This window comes from Salminus brasiliensis, chromosome 7 (genome assembly GCF_030463535.1).
Source record: "Salminus brasiliensis chromosome 7, fSalBra1.hap2, whole genome shotgun sequence".
Classification (NCBI taxonomy): domain Eukaryota; kingdom Metazoa; phylum Chordata; class Actinopteri; order Characiformes; family Bryconidae; genus Salminus; species Salminus brasiliensis.
The window spans coordinates 40,350,032-40,365,957 of record NC_132884.1 but is presented as its reverse complement, the minus strand read 5'-3'; the positions used below and the strand labels follow the sequence as shown (position 1 = coordinate 40,365,957).

Sequence of the window (15,926 nt, the reverse complement as noted above, 5' to 3'; positions counted from 1 at the left end):
ATGACACGCTTTCCCACATCTCTGTAAAAAGATCATTAGAGGTCGTCTCTCTTTCTCCCCAGGGCTGCCTGACTATAATAGACCTGCCGAGGAGACGAGCCAAATTCAAGTCGAAGCATCAGCATCAGCAGTACCGTTTTTACTCTAGTTTTGGGTTAGAATGAGGTCAGAGTGGTGAGAAAACACCCCCCGCCCCCAAATCCAGAATCTCCCAGTCCTTATTACCCTCACGCACCTCTCTTTGCAAATGTTGCCATTTACCACCATTTAGTCACCCACTGCTTAAAGAGAGCCTCTTCTGTCATCATCCCCCTCTCTGGAGTCCCCAAGCTCTCTCCACTGTTCAACATCTTATTAATACTGAATTAAGCAACGGTCCTGCCTGCGAAGGAATTAGAATAAAAACCAGGGTGTCTTTTAAATTAAAAATCAACTCTGCGTTCGGCAGACGGAGCGTTTCGCTGCTTCTTGTTAAAAAGTCATTATAACAGATCTTGCTCCATCTATTTATTACCAGTATCAAAACAGAGGTCTTAATGCGTATGCATAATTCATAATTGAATTTTTTTCCCTTTTTTTTTTTTTTTAAATCTGCCTTTTGGAAAGAACGAGAAAAAAAAAGTATGTTAACCATATTCATAAACGGCTCACTGCTTCCTAATTGCGGTACAATTATCGCTTGTTATTAACAATGTGAACTCTAAAGCAAGTAATTATACGAGAAAACCTGTGACAACCTCTCGAAAACTCAGGCGAGGTACGACCCGGCTCACAAATGAGATTTTAATCTGGACGTTGACGTATTTATTTAGTCTAGCGAAGCAGGCTGTTTGAGATTCAGTCTGATTTTTTATTGTTTAATCCCAAAAAATGAGCAAAAATAAACTGAAATGAATGAGACTGAAGAAGGAAGAAGCTTCGCCTGCTGTAGAGGAGCTGGAGTCAGATGTTCTCTAATGCTGGTGAAGTGGCTGTGGTTTGCTGGGGAATGGGAGTGTGCTTCTCCGTGTGAATGGGGATGCTGTTCTCTTAACGGCTTACGCAGGTGCTGGTAGTATAGAGGATTTGACCCTTCCTCTCTAGAGAGCTGCCCAGGTGCTTGTTCAGTCTCTCGTCACTTCCAGACTTGACTACTGCAGCTCTCTTCTGGCTGGTCTCCCTCTGCGCACCATCAGGCCCCTGCAACTTATCCAGAATGCAGCGGCACGGGTCGTCTTCAATGTCCCTAAATTCAGCCATGTCACTCCACTGCTGCGTTCTCTCTTCACTGGCTTCCTGTAGCTGCTGCCCAGGTCATCAGATTCAGACCCTGACTCTGGCCTACAAAGCCAAGACTGGACCAGCCAGCCCCTCCGTACTTGATGGCGATGGTCAAAAGCCGATCTGCACCAAGAACCCTTCCAGCTTCAAGTACGGCTCGGCTCGACCCGCCATCCTTTAAGTTCCACGGAAGACGAGCATCCAGACTTTTTTCTGTCCTGCACCGAAGTGGTGGAACGAACTTCGCCTGGGTGTCCGAACAGCAGAGTCCAACGCTCGCTGTCTTCAAACCCAGACTGAAGACCCTCCTCTTCAGAGAATACTTGGGCGAATAGTAGAGTACTATGGTCACCTTATTGACTTGGGTTTAGTAGAGTCTAAGATTAGAGGAGCTTTGAATTATTAGTCTATTTAAACTATCTGAGGTTTTTCTTATGTAAATAGCAAAGCACTTTGTAAGTCGCTCTGGAGAAGAGCGTCTGCCAAACGCCTTAAATGTAAATGTATAGGAGACTCCCCCCAGGATGCTTTAGCACGGAGCTGGACGGCGTGTTTGTCGGGATGTTTAATTACATTTTAGGCTTTAACACTTTTAAGGTTCCTAAATGTTCATTTCGCAAAGTTCATATTTTAAATGAAACCTTTATTAAAATGAATTCATTCTTGTGATGTCATAAAAACCACTACATTTACACTACAGACAGTATATCCGCCTATTCAGCAGTGTAGCTCCGCCCACTCACATTATAAGGTCTGTTCCTAAGGCAAAGTGCAGACCAGCCAATCAGCAGCTAAATTATGTCATGTATATTTTGCTCTTGGGCTCCCCCTACAGTTAAGTGTGTGGAGTGTAATTCACGATTACTCATTTATCACTGCTGTAAATACAGATCACGCTTTGAGCGCCCCCTTATGGACAGCTAGCTGCACACATGCATTTCTGGGCAAGCAGCATCTGAAGGTAGAGAAGCATGTGGGCTGAGGCGGTAGAGTAATATTACAGGATTTTACACTAATATGACACTAATATGGGTTACGCAGCGTTACACAGCAGCAGTTCTGGAGAGAGGTTCTCCTCCTGCAGCTCCACCACCAAACCTCCATAGTGCAGTAGTAGCAGCAGCGCTCCATCTGGCCCGGAGTGAGAATGACGGAGACGCCGTTCTCCCTGTTCCTCTAGTCAGTGGAGCATCAGCATGATGATCCTGAAGCTAAAAAACTGATCCATAAACCGTGTAGACATTAATTATGACTGCCTTCGGTTCCTAAATGAAATACATGGAAGATGTCGGATAACGGTACTTTAAGGCCTCACCGTGACCCAGGTCCAGCTCTTTTAGAGCCGCACATGCAGGCCTGGGCCGCTGCCGTCTCTCGGCGTACGGTGAAATTGATAGCAGGTGGGGTGTGTTTACTGTTTGCACTTGGTGGGAGCAGGCCAGCTGGATTTGGAGGCTTCCTGTTGTGGGAAAGGCGCGTTGCTCCAGGTGGACGCCGGGGCCACGGTTCAGCGGTCAGGGCTGAAAGAATGCAGTGTCTCCTGGAGCCCCTCGCTGGGCCGATCAAAGCGCGCCGCCACGCGCATCAGCGCAGAGCCATAATTAGCGATTGACTGGCCAGCGCTAGGGTAACTCGGAGCCTGTGATAGGCCGACAGGCTCCAGCTGGGCAGGAAGCCCAGATCACATGGGCGTGCTGATCACACACTTCCCCTTTGAGGTCAGGGGCCGTGCTGGAGTCGGTGTTGAGGCCCTGATATGCATCTCTAAGCACGGCTTTCGACTGGTGACAAATGTGCCTTTTGTTTTATGCAGTTTGTTTGCATAGATATGTTGTGGGAATGGGACATCAACGTGGCACGAAAGGACAATTATTATAGCGATAAATAAGCCAGTCTCAGGGGTAATGCAGTCTAAGACACACTGTATTTTATATATAATATAACATATGATATATCTGTTCTAATGGGCTCTGGAGCGTCTATAGTAAAAACTCTCTTATTACTAGAGCTGGGCAATATGACGATATTATATCGTATCATGATAAATTTGGTTATGGTGATAACATATGGAGGAGACTGGCAGTGCTTAATAAACATCTACTGATCAGCTGCAGGTTTCATTACTAACAGTGTAATTAGACTGGGTTAATTAGATGAAGAGCGGTAGAGGATGTATTTAGTCTGTAATTACATGTATCCTGATAAATATCGTAAAAAATCTTCAAATATCGTGATATAATATTTTTGCCATATCGCCCAGCCCTACTTATTATATAGAGACATTGTGAATCGGGTCCTACAACATCTGCACACAGCTGTTAGTGTATTTTACATAAGCTTATTGATATTTATGTGTTATGTCTCTCCTGCCCACAGTTCAGCGTTGGATGACCACTCGCACCACAGTCACCCGCTCTACGGCCACGGCGTGTGTAAATGGCCAGGATGTGAGGCAGTGTTTGAGGACTTCCAGTCTTTCCTCAAGTAGGTTCCAGAGACACACACACACACATACACACATACACACATACTTCAGCCCTCCCCACTCATGAAGGTGAACCCGGTCCCACTCCTTGCTCCTACACTGTGTGTTTTAATAGCCTTCCTCCCGGCACCTTCTGTCCCCCTCCTTTCAGCAATTCAGCCGCCCTACAGGTGGACCCCTCTGCCCGTGTCGGCAGTGGGTGCTGGCTGTAGGCTCACAGTGTGTGCTATCTGCTCTCTCTCTGCTGTGGCTTTCCTCCAGGCTCCTCAGGGCCGGGTAATTCCTGTGATAAGTGCCATTCCCATGGTGATTTCTGCCAGCTTGTCCCAAACAAACACAGGGGGGATGTTTATCCGAGGCAGGCCACACTCCGAGAGCACCACGGGTTTGCCCTTGTCTTTTTCTCCACGGACGGAATGAGGGGCACTCCTGCTCTGTTCTTCCCTCTCTCTTCTGTCCTTCGTTTAAAACCCTTTTCTCTCGTCTCACTGCTGGTTGCAGCAGCGATAAAGACACAAAGTTAGGAGCCTGTAACCTGATACTCCAACTTCTGTCAAGCTGCTTATAGGGTCGACACTTCAGCGAAATGACTGTGTCACCCACACAATCAGCGTGTAATGTAAAGGTACTATGTACAGCGAAATGTGCCCTCCGCATTTGACCCATCTGTGGTAGTGAACACACACACACACATGCGCACACACAGTAGTGAACTAGGGGCAGTGAGCACACACACACATCCAGAGCGGTGGGCAGCCAACTCCAGCACCCAGGGAGCACAGAGGGTGAAGGGTCTTGCTCGAGGGCCCAAAAGTGGCAGCTTGCCCAGCCCGGGTATCGAACCCACAACCCTGTCATCAACAGCCCAGAGCTCTAATGCCCCCTAATGAAAGAGGTTCGCTGGCTTTTCCTTTCACTTTTAATTCAGTCCTTAAACTGTTAGCCTTTTTACGAACATTGCTGTAAGCTATACAGCGCTGTGCAAAAGTTTTAGTCCCCTGTTTTTGCCTCCAAAAACAGAACATTTTGCTGGGCAGACCTGAGACTCAAACCCACAACCTCCCCGCCTACCACTGAACCTTGACAAGACTTACACTACTAGTTACATCTTCAGCCCTATGCCCTTGTTCAAGGCACTGAGCTTGAACACACATGCTCCATTCTAGCTGTGGACAAAAGTATTGGGACATTTGTACTCACAAATTGTGTATTACCCTGCTTCTGTTCGAGTCTCTACTGTCCAGGGAAGGCTTTCTACTAGATTCTGGAGGAGAGCTGCTGTGAGGATGGACCACCATCATTTCCCGAGAACACAGTTCTTCTTCCACTGCTCCACAGCTCAATGCTTTGGGGCTTTATACCCCTCTACTAGCCCACGCCTGGCATTATTAGGCAGCATGGTACCAACAGGTTCATGCTTATCTGCTCCAGAGAGTCCTATTCTAATGTCAGTTCTTCTCTACAGCGACTAGACAAGCTGTGTGTGTGTGTGTGTGTGTGTGTGTATGCATTTGCACATCTGTGTCAGCAATAGGTGCAACATAAAGTACCTGAATACATTCATTGGAAGGGGTGTCCACAAGTGTGTGTGTGTGAGCTTTTAGACCAGTGTCTGGACTTCCCAGCGTGGGAGATCTATCCACAGCACCTGTGTAGAGGGTGTCTGGCCTCAGCCTGCCCTGTGTGTACTCCCGTCACTCCTGCTTAGTAGAAGACCTGGCTTTTCCTAATCTCCTGTGTGTGTGTAGTTGTGTTTCTGTGTGTGTGCGTCTCTGTGTAGAGTGTAATCCAACACATAGTACTGCCATGGCCACTGAGACGATGAGAACATGTGCAGCATGGCAGCAGATCAATGAGTGTGTGTCTAGCCAGATTAGACCCACTCTAAACAAGATATGACACTGTTCCATTATCCAGGGCGCAGAAGAGACGCCCGGAGAGGGAGAAGAAAGAGGAACAGAGCTGCAGCTGTTCTGCTGCTGCTTCTCCTTCTTCTCAGTTGCCTTTTTCTCCTGCTTTTAGCTCGTATTTCACGTTGGCTCCCTCTCACAGCAGTTTATTTAAAGAGCTGCGGCCGAGGCACCGTAAACACTTTTCCAGATCGCTGTGCAGATAATACCGTAATCTATCCCGGCTTTCTGTTTACCTGGAGAAGAAAGCGCTAAGGGCTGAGACAGAGACCGAGACTGCGCCTGCTCTCGTTCTCGGGCCTGCGAGCGAAAAAAGAGCATGTTCTTCTCGCCACCTCGCGTAGAAGATATCTAAACAGGAAAGCAAACGCCTGTTTCTCATATGTTACAGCATGCTTCAGGGTTTGGGAGTGTCTCTTTCAATCCATCTCCCCTTCCCCCCCCCCCCCCCCTCCCTCCCTGGCTTAGCCCGTTGCTTCATCATTTGTTTACAAAAATGAGTGGAATTAGCATTTGAGAGCTTAGCGGAGGAGAGAGAAAAAAGCCCCTCTGCTTAAAAAGGGCCTAAGTGCACTCCGCAGTGTTTTCACAAGTGTTTTTATCGTGGCAACATCTTGTTTACTTTACTTGCCTGCCCTAAACTGCTTGGAACATGTTAAGAAAACATTTGGAGAGGCTCCACAAAAGCTGTCTTTGTTTAAGCCGGGCCAGGCTGGGCGAGGGTTCGCCCGGCATAGAGAAGGTGTTAGCGCTCAACGCCACTAAGCGTTTCCACATGCGCCTCGTCCACTCCACTCCACTCAGCTCGGCGGGCCGGAAGACGGGCAAATAGAACGCCGCAAATAAAGCAGGGTGAAAATAACGAAGAGTGAATCAGGTGGGGGTGGTCAGGTGATGGGAGGGGGGGGGCCTGAAGGCGCTCCTTTGAACAGAGGTGGAGGGAAAGCGTTTAGTCAGCAGAAGCTGCCGAGCTTGTGAAAAAGGTGAAGCGCAAGGCTTAACGTGGAGCAGATCTCTCTCCGCAGCCCGTGCCAACAGCAACAAGCCGACACTGGGCCGAGGTGTTGTTTTAGACCAGTCGGTTATTTATTCTGTCTGCGAAAGAAAATATGACATACCTCAACGCAGCGCTATCTCAATAAATAACACACGGGGTACGTCTGAGTCCTGTGTGGAGGAGCTGGGGTTGGAAGTGGAAGTGGTGGAGGTGGGTTTGCAGGTTTTGGGGAACAGCGTGATTGGTTTTACAGGGGTCAGGAACTCGTCAGGGAGGGTCGTCTGACATCTTCGCCAGGTCAAGGGAGGCTGGATTGGCTGTAGGGCTCTTACTTACTTCACTCAGCTTCTTATGCACATTCAGTTCTATGGGATTTTCCGAATTCCTCTGTTCCAGTATCCTCTGATTCATCCCTGCCAGGCAGAAACCTGTATGCCAGTTTTGACTTTCGGACTTTTTGACATAATGTGAATATGCATTATGAATTTCATGACGAATGGACCAATAGAAATGCTCCAAAATGATGTGGAATTAAATATTTCTACATTGATGTCCATTGAAAGTTGAGCAGATTTTGGCCTTTTCCTGTAAAGTTGATATTTTGAAGTCTACAGGGGTTTTTTTGTTGTTGTTGTTTGTCTAGCCGCAGTATATATGAATGGCTCTGTAGCATTAACAGGTCAGTTGTAGACACTAGACTTTCCATAGACTTTGAAAATGACAACTTCTTGTATCTTGTAAAAAATGGTCAAAATTTTCAATATTTAAATTGTTAGAATTAATCTAAGCAGGTTTAACCTTTAGCATTTTCTGGTGTGTTTGCGCTTGGTAAAGGAAATTTTATTTACCATGCTTTAAAAATACCATAAATCTTTGTTTTGAAAGTTATAAACTGGCTATAAATATATATATATATATTTATCAAATATTATATATATATATATATATATATATATATATATATATATATATATATATATATATATATATATATAGAGAGAGAGAGAGAGAGAGAGAGAGATAATGGCTCTTTGATAACTGTGTAGCTACACATTACAATACATGTGATAACAATGTAACTACTGGTGATGTATTCACTGTTCAATTCAATGACTCTCGTGATTACATTGCTCAATCTCAAAAACTGTTACAGGAAAGGCAGCAGGGTCAGTTCATATAAACATTTAGCATCATCTTATTACACATGTATAACCACATTAAAGAGAGTACTCAGTTCCTTTATGTAATAATAAGCCAATCTGAAGTTGATGCGTGTAATTACACAACAGGTCTCACTGTAATCCATAGTACATCTTAGAGCTGGGCAATATGACGATATTTTAACGTATGGTGATAACAATAAGCTTTTCTAAGCATATAATAAACACTGATCAGCTGCAGGTTTCTAACATTACTAACAGTGTAATTAGACTGGGTTAATTAGATGAAGAGCAGCAGATGTTATAGAGTATAAATCACTGTATTCAGTACAGGAGAGGATTTGATTAGTAGTTTATAAGAATCTGTAGCTACTGATGTTTTTAGTCTGTGATAAATATCATGTATCACGAAGAAAGTCTTTAAATATCGTGATGTAGTATTTTTACCATATCGCCCAGCCCTAGTACATCTCCAGTAGCTAGGTTGATATTAGAGACACTAATATAAAGTGATGTTAGATAGTTAGTGATATAGTGAGGTTAGATGTTTAGAGGTTTAGATGTAGGTTAACATTTACCATTGATCTCGACTCCATGTGCTTCACATCAGCTTCAGTCAACACACACGTGAAAATATGCTGATACTATATGTGGACTCTCCTGCTCTGAAGCTCCAGAGATGTATTTCTTCATCTGAGAAAAACAGTTGAAGACAAATATTACCGCTAAACAACTAGGATTCTTTGTCTTGATAAAATATGTATTTAAAAAAAAATAAATACCGAGACAAGTGATTGATGCTATTTTCTCTGGTGGGCATATTTGCTCAGGCAAATGTCTCTATGTCGGTTGGAACAATAAACAATGGAAGCCATCACAAGTTTGCTCAGTGATTTTTGCGATAGCTGCTCTCTCGTCGCTCCCTCGCTGCTCTCTCGCTGTGGCCTCCGCCGCCAGGATCAGAGTGTATCATTAAACCTGGAGCGAGAGCGCAGCCCCGCTTCAATGACATGTAAAATGCTGACTGCTTAAGCAATGTCTATTTAACTTGTTTTATTGTGGCAATTTACATTAGAGACTGTCAGCCTGCCAGGAAGCTTTTAAAACAGCCTTAGCTTGAAGTCCAGAAAGTGACACATGCCAGCGCTCATAGCCTCTCCCGATGTCAATTCCACCGCTCAGCCAGACCTCCTCTTGTCCAGACACTCTTCCGAGAGGCTGCATTAAGGGCCATTTGAATATTTCATTTCCTATTAATTATGCACTCTTACTCTACATGTCATTAGAAGGAAAGGAGGAGGGGGGAGGGGAGAAATCATCCAGTGTAACAAAGGATGAAAGGGAGAGGAGAGGGCTCTCCGGGTTTCGCCAACTGCAAATTCTCAAGCCTGTCACGTAGGACAGTCTACGCTGAAAATCCTGTGGCCGCCTTTGCCCGTCTCGCTCTCTCTCACTCTCTTTTAGTGTGTGAACCTCTTCAAACCGCTCTTTCACCCTCAACCTCAACCACAACCTCTGCTACATCAGCAGCACCTTGTCTTAAATTCGGAAATCTCAGGTCACATTTAGGTACAGGACCGTGCGGACGTCTACGTCTAGGCACCCAGTCACATAACGTAATACCATCTATCTGAGCAATAAGTCTGGAAAGTGAAAGCAGTAAAAAGGAGAAACCAGAGCTTCTCATTCTGAAGAACGTAGTGAGATCTTGTCGGTGAGCTAGTCTGAAGAACAGAGCTCGGTTCCTCCAGGTTTCTCCTGGACGCCCCCCAGTCCAGCCAGCACAGCGTGGAGGATGTGTTCAACTCCATCAGCAGCAGCAGCAGCAGCAGCAGCTCACCTGATTTACCATCATTAAGCCCTGATTTACCACCAAACCAGGTGTTGATCTGAGGAGAACTCTAAATAACACTAGACTTCATGAGAGAGGAGAACTTTGGAGATGTTCTAATGAAGAACACAGTGATGGAGAACCACCAACCACAGCTTTCTGTAGGAGTGATATTATTAGTTTATTCTAATATTCACAGGTGCCTAAAACGTATTTCAGTTCTGAATATCGCTGCTGTCACGCAAAAACCTCCCCAAAAAAAACGCAACTTTACAAGAGAAGGAAGAAACGTCTTAACTTTCAATGGATGTCTATGTAAAAAGTCATTTTGGAGCATTTCTATTGGTCCATTCATCATAAAAATCATTTTGTCACAATTGAAAAATGGCCAAAAATGAAGATACAAGGGTTTTGCATGACCGCAACAACCCGCTCTCCTTACAGTCAGTTCTACCACGGCACAATATCTGCCACTATTGATATTACCACTATTACCCATCATTACTCTCATCACTCTGACCATCACTGCCATGCCTATATATATTATATAGTTAAATATAATTATAATTTTATATATAGATGGTTTGGTGACTTTTATCAATAATTTATAAATAGTTCTGGCCAGAGGAGGACGGGTCGGGTCCCCCTTGTGAGTCTTGGTTCCTCCCAAGGTTTCTTCCTCCAGCTCCAGAGTTTTTCCCTTGCCACTGTTGCCGTTGGTGCTCACTGGGGGTCTTAGCAATATAAGAGCAATGTATGCGTCTCTCACATACATTGATCTTATGTATACCCCCATATATATATATATATGTATGTGTGTATTATCTGTTGCCTCAGCAACAGTGCTCCTACCACCATCTCTTAGATTTATTAGTCCATCACAGTGAGTGCTGGCACCTCTTCCTGACGCTCCTCCTCCTCCTCTGCCAGTGAGGCTTTTTTCTTCTGTTTGCTGTTAATGGTGAGGATGGGTACATTTAGGAGTAAGACAGGACACCGACGACGGAACCGCACCTTCCCTCCCTTCCTCCACCATTGCTCCGGTTAAGCTCCGCCAGCCCCCGCCTGGTGACAGTGACCTACATGGTCAGCAGCGATGCGATATAATTTATGATATATATAATATATTGGATCCATTAGCGGGCATAATGAAGTGGCGAAATGAAAGGGTATTTGTGAAATCAGTTCAAACATCCTGCTCGGCTTATGATTAAATGATTAATGAAATGCCCCTGCATAAGCATTTTCCCAACCCGTAATTCATGCAGAGCCTGATAAAAATCCTCCAATCATATTTCCTTCACTGGCGAAAAACCTTATCTCCTCCATTTTATATAAATCACTACAAAAAAGAAGGAAAGAGAAAGACTTGCTTGGGCCGGATACTTATTTAGATTAGTTATAAACGTGGTGGTGGTAGGGCGGGGGGGTGTGGGGGGGTGCTGGAGAAGATCTTGACGGTATAAAATAATCATGCATAATTATATTCATAATTCAAGTTTGTGACAGATTCCATCTCTCTCTTCCTTGTTGTCCTTTGGCTTCTTCTCCTGGCTTCATTTGGGTCCTCTTCATCTCAATGACATAATTAACTGGAAAATCCACAGAAAATAGGAAGAATCCATTAACACTCTGAAAAGGGGAGAAATTGGGAGAAATGGGGTGCAGGAGTAAACGCTTTCTGTTAATGCACCAGTCTGCCATAACATTAAAACCACTGAAGGTAAAGTAAAGGTCATTGATTCGCTGATTCCGGTGGCTCATGTGAAGAAGTGGACATATGGGCCACTTTGACAAGAACCAAACTGTGATGTTCTAGCCGACTAGGTCAGAACATCTCCAAAACATCAGGCAGGTTTTGTGTTGTGGGGTGTTCCTGGTGTGCACTGATCAGTCAGTACCTACCAAACATGCTCCAAGAAAGGTCTCCCAGGGCTCACTGATGCTCATGGAGGCCCCACCTCACAATTTACAGGATTCCTGTAAAGTTCCTTGAGGAACTTTTGGAGGTTCTTATGAAGAAACCTCTTAAAGGTGCTTTAAGGAAGTTTCAAGAATGTTCGAAGCACCTTAAGAGGTTCCTTCACAGGTTAAAATAGTGCTGGGAGCTGGAAGGCTCTTCTATAACTGAGGCCATCTTCAGCTTCTCAACATGGAGAAATAAACGAATGTCCAGGATTTTACCAGAAGCATTTTATCAAATGTTTAATAGATAAGATAAGATAAGATAGTCCTTTATTAGTCCCGCAGTGGGGAAATTCCCAAAAGGCTGTAAAATGTGCTGCTAAAGTGAAACCGACCTCTTTTTCTCTCTCTCTCTCTCTCTCTCTCTCTCTAGACATCTGAATAACGAGCATGCGCTGGACGACAGGAGTACAGCCCAGTGCCGGGTACAGATGCAAGTAGTTCAGCAGCTGGAACTGCAGGTAACGTCCCACCGCTGAGCCTCCATCCACTTTCCATTCCTGCTCATTCTTCTCCAGACTCCTCTTCAGTCTATCTACTGCTTCTCTGCCTCCCTCACCCCACCCACCGTGTGTGTCTCTCTCTCTCTCCCTCCCTCTCTCTCTCTCTCGCTTACTGACCAGTGGCTGAGAGAAGGGGTGGATTGGGGGGGGGGGGTTAGGGGAATAAAAATGAAATTATTTTGTACATTTGTGAGTAACCAGTCATTAAAAATGTGTTATGTATGCATGACAGCCAGCCAAAGATATATGGAGGGCCTGGGGCCTTAGTCCAGAAGATAATTACATTTTGAATTTTACTGGGTTTTAAAGTCATTTACGACTTTTAACTGTTTGGCACCACAATAAAACATTCAGCGAGACACCGAGACGGCAACAGCAGCGGGCGTCCTCGGTGTCGCTCTGCATATCGATCGAGGAAAGTTGTTAATAACGCTCCGTTTTATGGAAAAACACACTTTCCCCGCATTTCGGAGGAAACGTACTGCGAACGTACTCTTGATTAATACATGCAATGAGTGTTTTTTTTTTTCTTCGTTTTTTTTTGTCATAATGGCACCTAATGTATATGCATAAGGATATTAGTTATGCATGCATTCAAGGGAGACAAGGTGATGTTTCCACACTGATGTTCCATTAGAGCAGATTAGCAGGAATGAGCGAAAGCTGCGGCCCTTGAAAGTCTTAAGAGCAGTCTAGCGCTTCGCACCTAGAACATCCTGCATCTCTGCTTAAATTCCCCAACCCCACTCCTCACCCCTTTCCAAAGCCCAAACCCTAGCCCCGCCCCCCTTTCACACATCAAAGTGAATATGCAGAGAACAATCGCTTGATTCATGTGTATGTTCATCTACTGTATGCGTCTGTTTATCCACGCTTGCCCAGCAATGCAGCCCTTTCAGACGGATCAGCAGAACAAACAGAATTAGGCTTTTTTATGTGTGGGTTTGGCAAACAGAGAAGAAGCTTGAGGAGCTAAAAAAAAAAAGTCTGGTGTGTTTAAGAGGGTGTGCCAGAGATAGCTGTGTTTAGCTGTGTTAGTTTTCTGGATAGTTTCAAACATTTGGGTGGGGGTTGAGAGGTGGGAAGCTGGGAAAGTTAGGAAGACTCATCTCCACCCTGCACAAATCTCCATAATTTGAACTGGCATCCACGACAAGCCAGGAGAGAAAGGGACAATTTGAGAGGTCACGGAGGATGAGATTTGGGTGTAGGCTCCCTCTGGGTGAAGAATCTCTGATTATCAAGGTTCTTGTGATAGTTCCAGCCTTGGTAGAGGTCGGGTCAGGGTCAAGGGCAGTCGTGTAAAGCTTTTATGACATACTGTATCTTCATCCTCCCTCAAGGAGCTGTCTGCTGTTTTGTTAGCTGATGTTGCTAAAGTGAGCTACTGTAATGAAGTTGGGCTGTTGTGGTTCTGCAGCATTGCTCATCTCTACCTCTCTTTTGCCTCTTCTCTCTTTCTCTTCTTCATTAAAGTTAGCGAAAGACAAAGAACGTCTGCAAGCTATGATGACTCACCTACACGTCAAGTCCACCGAGCCCAAACCCACCCCACAGCCAGTGAGTAGCACCACGGTCATCTCTCAGTTTCTCTCCACTTTTATTTCAGTGAGAAATTCAAAGTGCATTCTCACCAGAGTGACGTCCCTTGCTGAGGAGCAGTGGAGCTATAAATATTAGGGGTCGACCCATATAAAAGGTTGTGGTCGATTCAGATTTAAGGGTCCTATAACTTTGAATGCATGTTTTTTATATATATAAACAGTGCTTTAATGGTAAATTTCATGATCTCTGATTCTTCAATAATACAAATATTTTGATTTCTACTTATTTCCTTCTATTTCTATTAACTCTTCATATTTCATGGTACATTTTACATGCTTTTATAAATGTGTGGTTTGTGTTTTCCATCCAATGTTACAAAATCACAAGTTAGAAAAAGTCACTAATTATAAACCATATCTTCAATATTCGTCAAAACCTTAAAACATCAAGATGTGTTATTAGTCATCCAATATAATGATTAGGGTTCAGCCCCCTAATACATTTTCATCCAAGAAAACATCCTGTTGAGTTTGATCTGTTGAGTTTATTTAAATAGTACTTAAATTGCAGATATGAGTATCATCATTTATCTAATACCACACTTTTTAATTTAAAATAAACGTAAAAATAACGTAAAATAAACTTATAAACTTAAAATAATAGTATAAAATAATTTAATTATTGTAGAGCAGAGGGTTTGGAATGACAATTTCTTCTATTTGTTCTTTTTATCTATTTATCTATCTTTCTTGTTAAACGCTAATTATCAACATTTTATTGGCAATATTTTCTTCAATACCAAGAAAACCTCAAAATATCAGCATCAGCCAGTATATGATATGATACCAGTCTATGATATCGGCTCGACCCTAATAAATACACAATCTGGAAAAGCAGCTACTGAGTTTGAGCGGTTCTCAAAGTCTATTCCTCAGTAGTAACAGCCCATAAAAAAACAGTATCTGATTATATTAGTTATATATTTTATAATTGATATTATATATAAATATATATCAACATGTTATCCCTGATATTTTATTCAATACCAATAAAACCTAAAAACATCAGGATCAGCTGATATTATCGACTGTCTGATATATCGGTTCAACCCTAATAAATACAAACTCTTGAAAGCAGATGTTGCTGTTTAACTTTTATAGCAGAAATAGCTCAGATATGATTACTTAAATTAGACTTTGCTGTATATAGAGCCACCTACGCTGCAGAGTTGTTATCAATGAATCAAATTTTTTTTTATTAGTGTTGGATTGCTAATCTACATAGATTCAGAAATTCTGCACCTTTTTATTTTTTTAACAACATTTTTCATATTATTGCCTTTATTTTCCTTAGTGGCAGTCCTACCCTAAAACTTAGACCCCTAGTTAAATGGGATAGTGTGAAAAAGCTTGTAAAAAATAAAATGGTACAAACGCTCTGCCTCCACCTCCACCCCCTGTAGTCCTCTGAGCTACTCTAATCATTAATTTACAGCAGGAGGTTCTTCCTCTGTTGACGAGCTGAGGGGCTAGAAAGTTACAGCACGCTGCCCTGAGACAGCGCTGGACAATAGCTTGCTCCTTAAAGCCTTTGTCTCACACACACACACATACAGAGATTGTGTGGATTAGCGTGTGCCGAGACACACTGACACAGACCTTTGTGTGGAGAAAGTGGTCGAGGACACTGATAGCATTGTTAGCGTGCTACCGCGTCCCTCAGGGCGTGTAGGACCTGTGTGCAGGGAAGCCGGGGGAACGACACCGCCGAGGCGGATCACTGTATCACAGATCAGCTGCCTTTTATTATCCAAGCATTTTACACCAGACTGAACAGACTGTCCAGATGTTTGTGGACACCCCTTCTAATGAATATTAAGCACTGCAGATAGAATAGGACTCTCTGGAGCAGGTAAACATCCTGGACCTATTGGCTGCACCATGCTGCCTAATAATGCCTGGCATGAGCTAGTAGAGGGGTATAAAGCCTCCCAGCATTGAGGAGCAGTGGAGGAACTGTGTTCTTTGGAATGATGGATGGTGGAGCTCCATCTAATACTTTAGGGATGAGTTGGGGAGTTGAAGATGATGAGGTGGGGTGGTGGTCATCATCCAACATCCTGACCTCACTAACAATGCTCTTGATGCATTGATGAATGCAATCAAATCCTCACAGCAGTGAAAGCCTTCCTACCTGGACAGTAGAGACAGTTTCTCCAACAAAATCGACAATCAACTGCTTGATTTTAAGAGGAAACAATGAAAGAGCAG

The 15,926-nt window shown here is 43.9% G+C and overlaps 1 protein-coding gene across 3 annotated transcripts in view; it reads left to right on the top strand.

Annotated features, from left to right (window-relative positions):
* foxp1b (forkhead box P1b) overlaps positions 1-15,926 on the top strand; it is a 325,147-nt gene that overhangs the window by 284,206 nt on the left and 25,015 nt on the right. For all 3 annotated transcript variants that reach the window (XM_072684908.1, XM_072684909.1, XM_072684910.1), the window contains 3 exons: positions 3,637-3,744; positions 11,982-12,069; positions 13,588-13,671. In XM_072684908.1, coding sequence (XP_072541009.1) covers positions 3,637-3,744; positions 11,982-12,069; positions 13,588-13,671 — 280 coding nt within the window. The remainder of the gene's footprint in view (positions 1-3,636; positions 3,745-11,981; positions 12,070-13,587; positions 13,672-15,926) is intronic.